Genomic DNA, 5,919 nt, shown 5'->3' with positions numbered 1-5,919 from the left:
TAAATTTTTTTGCGGTTTTAGCTCCCAGTAATATCTTTCAGCTTCAATTACGTACTCGTTTGGGCCCTTTATGAAGGTACCCTCAATAGACTCCCACATTCATAATTGTCTCGTCACAGTTACATACATTTCACAAGAAGATCATTCAAGTAAATTAACAACAGAAAAATATTCAATTAGCTATACAATTTCGGTAACCATCAAAGAAAGTTGACATGCCGCGTACACGCATTGAACAATAAAAAGCTGTTGGCTCTTTATGTAATCGGCCCATGTGGTTGTTGGACCCACCAAAACAATAAATCGGACTCCACAATGACTTGCTTTATTTTTCTTAATTACATGTACACCAGCAACTATCAAAAAACAATTGTGCATTATTGAAGAATTTGTTGTATGGGTCCCAAATCTAAAAGATTAAACTATCTTACCCTATTGTTTCTTTGACACCCCACCAAAAGGGTACCCTACACCCTCTTTTATAATTGGTTAGGACAAAGACCCCCGAAACAAGGAGTAGTTTACGAAAGAAATGATGGGATTGAATGCAAGTATACACAAATATTATTTGTTTTTAAGGGCAGTAATTAATTATTGATTATTACTTATTAGGATCCAAAGGGTGCCCTATGAGGAACGCCTTTTCTTCTCCTTGCACTAGAAGGAGGTTTATGAGTTGTGGGCGGGTAAATGTCATGTTGTGAGTCTTCACGCAATTCCTCTTGTTTTCTTGAGGAGACTTGTCTTGATATTCCTTCTTTTCTTTCCATAAATGCCTCATTCTTAATCTCCAAGGTAAAGCTTGCGTTTCCATCTCTCTTTATTCCTGCAAGCTAAGTAACAAAACACATATATTAATTTCTAAGAAGTGGTGGCCGATAAAATCTAAATTGATTAGTTAGTCCTTAAAAGTTTAAATTCGAGTAACCAGTTAAATAGTTGTTTGAAAATCACTTAAACAAACACTTTAGGGAGAAGTAACAAAATATGTAATGATAAATTCAATTAAAATAATTATTATAAATTCATTATAAATTGAGTATGATTTACATTGATGCACATTATTTGGGTAAAGAAATTGGTGAATATTGTAAATCGTATGATAAATTAATGCGGGGAGAGGGTGGTTGTGATGGTGATGGAGATGGAGATGGAGATGGAGATGGTGATGGTGATGGTGGTTTAAGAAACGTGGGGTCATGCATGATGAAACCGTGACCATATGATGATCATCATCATGCTGAATGATGGGTCGATGAGAACAATGTGAGGCATGCAATAGGCAAACAATCAAAAAGATAGAAAAAGGAAATGATAATTGCTAAATGCTAACCTTACATCCCAAAGAACAGAAACGAAATGGGTCTAAAAGGCTTCTTCCACAGATTTCACAAATGTGAGCAACTCCTTTACCACTTCTTGGTTGAGGCCTCTCATTCAGAAATACAACTCTAGCACTGTTTATCACATAAGTCTGAACTCCGCTTATATCCATTATATTCTGAATCTCTCCAACTCTCACGACATCATGATATGAAGATCTTCTAATCTAAAAAATTAAATGATCTAAATAAATTAAAAAAAAATGAAAAGAAACAACCCCACTACAAATAGAACCCGATATATATAAACATTAAACCGTAATACCTGAATTACTTGATGATCCTTGTGTTTTGAAGAACGGCAGTAAAAGCAAAATGCATGGTCATTACAGTCTAAACAATACATATTGCATTCGCTCCTTGCGGCGTCGCCGTGTGTCCGGCAGACGGTGAAAAAGGCTGTTCTTAGCATTGGCTCTAGCCATGGTGGTACCAGTGATGCTTCCTGCTCAAACTAAATTCAATAAGAATGGAAGGAGAAAGCAAATTAAATGGCATAACTTAGATTTTGTGGAAAGGGAAAAAGAAAAATGATCACCAAAATTACCATTTTTGAAAAAACCAATGAGATTTTGCTGTAATGTGAAGACGTGAGAGAATCTAAATTGATGGATTTGTTGATCACTTAATTATATATGATGATTATCAGAATGCAGAGAGAAGAGAAGGGGGACTAACTGATGAACTTTGCAACTTTTGGAATTCAACAACAGCAAATTAAAGCAGTGGCTAGACTAAAGGACAAGGCTTATAAACAAATGACTTAATGCGCTTGCTATCTCGACGGATCAGATTTATTGTGGCGGCTGAAGTTGATACACAGCCGTCGGATTGATAGACAGAGATGGGAGGCTTGGGCGCCTACGCTACTTTTGGTATCTTCTTTGCGTCTCTCTACGTAGGCAGTGAGTCGGCCATTTACCTACGCATTATCAAACTTTCACGTAATAATCATCCTTTAATAAATTTGTGACACGTGTAAAAATTTGCCACTTGCCATAATCCCTCTTTTGTGATGCGGGCCGCATTCGGTTTCTTGCCGTGGATGTTCGAGATTTAGGAAAATTGGTAACAACAGTGATGCAAGAATTTTAGAAATATGAGTAATTTGACCGAATAAGATATAGTACAATATCTTTTCTAAGTTTGAATGAATCCTTTTTTTTTTTTAATGTTTTAAAGCCATACAAAAAAGTGCATTCCTTTAAGAATTGATTATTTGATTGAAGCAAGAAGAATAGTATATATGCCGTTAAAAAGAAAAAAGTATAACAAGTGCAATATTATCATATGAGGTAAATATTTTGACTTATAAATTTAATTCAATATTTTATTCACTAACATTATATTTGAGTGTTTCTTTTTTTAAAAATAAATGAATTAATCATGACATTTTTACTATGAATTAATCACAACTTGAGTGAATCAATAATATTAAATAATTAACAACTTGTGTTAACAATCCTTTAGTTTGATTTGCTTGTACATCTTTCTTTTAATTCTAAGATAGAGGATTTGAATCTTCTCAATGACATTAAAAGTTTAATTTTATGTTGGTCTTCAATTCTATTCAACTTTGATACGTTCGTTTGATTGTAGAGTGGGACTATTGACTACCTCCAAAGTCTTTTTAAAACCTCTATTCTAATACGATTACTTTTGAGGACAAATGCAACTTACCTTTTTCTCTCTTTAATCTATAATCTGCATGTATTAATAAAACTCAAGGATAACATGTGGCAACACTTGGAACATCTTTCACCAAGTGATTAAACCATCATATAATTAACGAACTTGAAGTTTATGCCCCAGTTAAATCATTTGCTGCAACCCGAGAATAAAACAATAAAGCTCCGATCTACTTGCCTTACAACCCAAACCAATTGAATCACATTTGCTTCTCTCTCTCTCTCTTTCTTTTTCTTATTCTTTTTTTTAATCTCATCTATACAAATGATTTGCACAAACTTAAAGCGTTAATATTGTTTTTCTTTCTCTTTGCTTTAAATTTTCATATTGATTATTTTTATTATTTGGAAGTTAATGTTTTGAGGATCAATTTTGTAATGCTGTAACCTTTAAAAATAATTGTTGTTAGCTGTGCTGTAATAATAATCACTTGTGAAAAAAATAAATTAAACGTTTGGTAAAACTTATTTTTAAAGGTACTATAAGTTTTAAAAACAATCGTATGTATCTGGTAAATCTTATTATTAAATTATTGTAAGACTATAAATATCTAAATTGGATAATATTGAATAAATTTATTTATATATTTACAAATATGTATATAAGATTTTTTTATTGTTGTATATAATTATTGATAACGAAAATAAATATTTTATAATATTAATTTTGTTTTTTATTTTATCATCTCAATATAATTGGTAATAATATAAGCTATTTAAAGTTAATAATTTTATTTTTTAATTAATAAGGATAATTTTAAATTTTTATAATATATATGAGGATTTATATGGAATTATATTAAGTATAAAAATTATTCTTAAAATTAGATTTTGAAAAGCTCTGTTGTCAGATGAAGTTATTTTGCCAAAAGTTAAAAAATTATTAAATACTAAAATTAACTCTTACCTTTTAAAAATTACTTTTGAGTCTCCTAAAAGCAATCTCAAATGACCCCTGAGTTTTATAGAGAGTAATGGTTTGAAAAAGGGGTATATTAAAAGAAAAGGATGATTTTAGTAATTAAACAGAATATAATTGAAAAGGGGGTTTTAAAATGATTTGGAGGGATGCTGTAAGGTCAACACTTGACTGTAATATTCAAGTAGGCTTCAATTTGAACTTTCTTTTTATTATATTTGATATATTCAAAAAACTTTATATTCGTTGCTGCCTAAAAATCAACAATAAACCAAAAGTTTGACTAGTTTAGGGTACGTATTTTTTAATGTACCAAAGACATTAGTTCGAGCAATTATGTATATATTATGGGTTCTAATTTGAAAGACATAAATGTACTTAAGTAAGATCGAAACTACAATAAAACGCCGGTTAAGCTAATTTAAGGGATCTTAACCCATAATAAAATGTCATATGATACGAGCTAATAAAATGTCATATGAAGTCATGAAATATTAAAATCCATCTTCATATTTATTGCAGGGTTACATGCGCCAATCCCTTATCATGATCAAGGTAGATTGCTTGGCTTGTCCCAAAAAAAAAAAAAGATTGCTTGGCGGTTAGGCATCAAAGTACAATTCCCAAAAGGACACAAAACCCTACTTTATAAGAGGAAAGAATCTCCTCTACAATATTTATGAGGAAACTCATTGTTAACTCAAATCAAATCCTTACCTTGTAGTCTAAGGTTTCATACTATACTATCTTATATAGATTTGTTCCTTAAGTGATAAAGGTAAAGGGTTCTCCCTTTTTTTCTCAAAAATGGAGCCTGCTCTTAATACTATTCACACATCATTCAATGGCTCATCAATCAACACACACTCAACTGCCATCAACCTACATTCTTTAGGAGCCTTCCATCATTACTACACCAAGCAGTAGTCCTCTTGACCAAACCGGAAGACAAACTAATTTTAGTACCTACAGCAGCAAGAAACCATCAGAGTAGTATCTTCTGCCTCAGGCATCAGAACATATTAGATTACATAAAACTTAATATGAAATTAAATCACTGAACATTAGAATGGGTATAGATGTACAAAAGTTTATACCAACTCTAATATAGTTGAAAAAAAAAAAGATATTTGTTTGAATCCCTCACATAGGTGGGAGGAGATTAGGTATTCATTAGAAAAATTAATAATAATAATAATTGTAATTGTAATTGATTCTTTTTTTAAAATGAAAATTATATTAATATTTCCTCTTAAATCAGCTATGATACGAAAGAGTTGAAGATATCTTGAATCAAACTGAACCGTATGTGATAAATTTACATTCACATTTAATATATTTTAATTCAAATATAACTTGGTCCCAGGAGACTAAATATTCCAGACATTAAACTAAAAAGTGGGTAGTATGTCTTTGTCGTACGGTACTTTAATATATTTTTTGGTTTAAAACATATAGAAGAGACCGAGTCCTTGAATAATAAAAAAAAAAAATTGGCCACATTGTTTACTCATATAGTGACGATAATATTGAGCTGTGCGCATTTATGTAATTGCAGTTTTGCCGCCAGTAATGTTTGTGCTGAATTGATGGTGGCTTCCAGCCTTGCCGAGCAAGAAAATATTGTGCAATTAAAATATTATCAAGGAATGGGTGTATTAATTGGGCTAGATAGAAAGATTCAATATTATCCAATCATGGAATTCAAAAAAATAAAAATATTATCCAATCATGTGATACCTCGGTACAAAAATAGGTTTAACTATTAGAACGGTTTAAACATATCTGCTAAAGTAAAGAATTAAAAAAGCAACTAGGCATTTTGGTTCTAGTAGTATAATTAAAAGAGTCTTGCTATGATCAGACGATGCATCAGCTACACTTTGCATCGGCCATTAGTTTTTTATTGTCTGTAAAAAAAATTTCCTTA

The 5,919-nt window shown here is 31.2% G+C and overlaps 1 protein-coding gene across 3 annotated transcripts; it reads right to left on the bottom strand.

The window, feature by feature from the left end:
* Positions 1-309: 309 nt before the first annotated feature.
* On the bottom strand, positions 310-2,528 carry LOC18038931. 3 transcript variants are annotated; one of them, XM_006428320.2, is made up of 4 exons: positions 1,930-2,528; positions 1,648-1,836; positions 1,334-1,549; positions 310-833 (listed from the first exon to the last, which is right to left on the bottom strand). In XM_006428320.2, the coding sequence occupies exons 1-4, from the start codon at positions 1,930-1,932 to the stop codon at positions 609-611; spliced, it is 633 nt and encodes a 210-aa protein (XP_006428383.1). In that variant the 5' UTR covers positions 1,933-2,528; the 3' UTR covers positions 310-608. The 3 variants fall into 3 exon arrangements, with proteins under 3 accessions (XP_006428383.1, XP_006428384.1, XP_006428381.1); XM_006428321.2 differs by having other exon boundaries at positions 1,648-1,827; XM_006428318.2 differs by having other exon boundaries at positions 693-826.
* Positions 2,529-5,919: the final 3,391 nt, after the last annotated feature.

The sequence above is a fragment of the Citrus clementina genome, unplaced genomic scaffold (genome assembly GCF_000493195.1).
Source record: "Citrus clementina cultivar Clemenules unplaced genomic scaffold, Citrus_clementina_v1.0 scaffold_6, whole genome shotgun sequence".
Classification (NCBI taxonomy): domain Eukaryota; kingdom Viridiplantae; phylum Streptophyta; class Magnoliopsida; order Sapindales; family Rutaceae; genus Citrus; species Citrus x clementina.
This window is presented reverse-complemented; position numbering and strand designations above follow the sequence as displayed.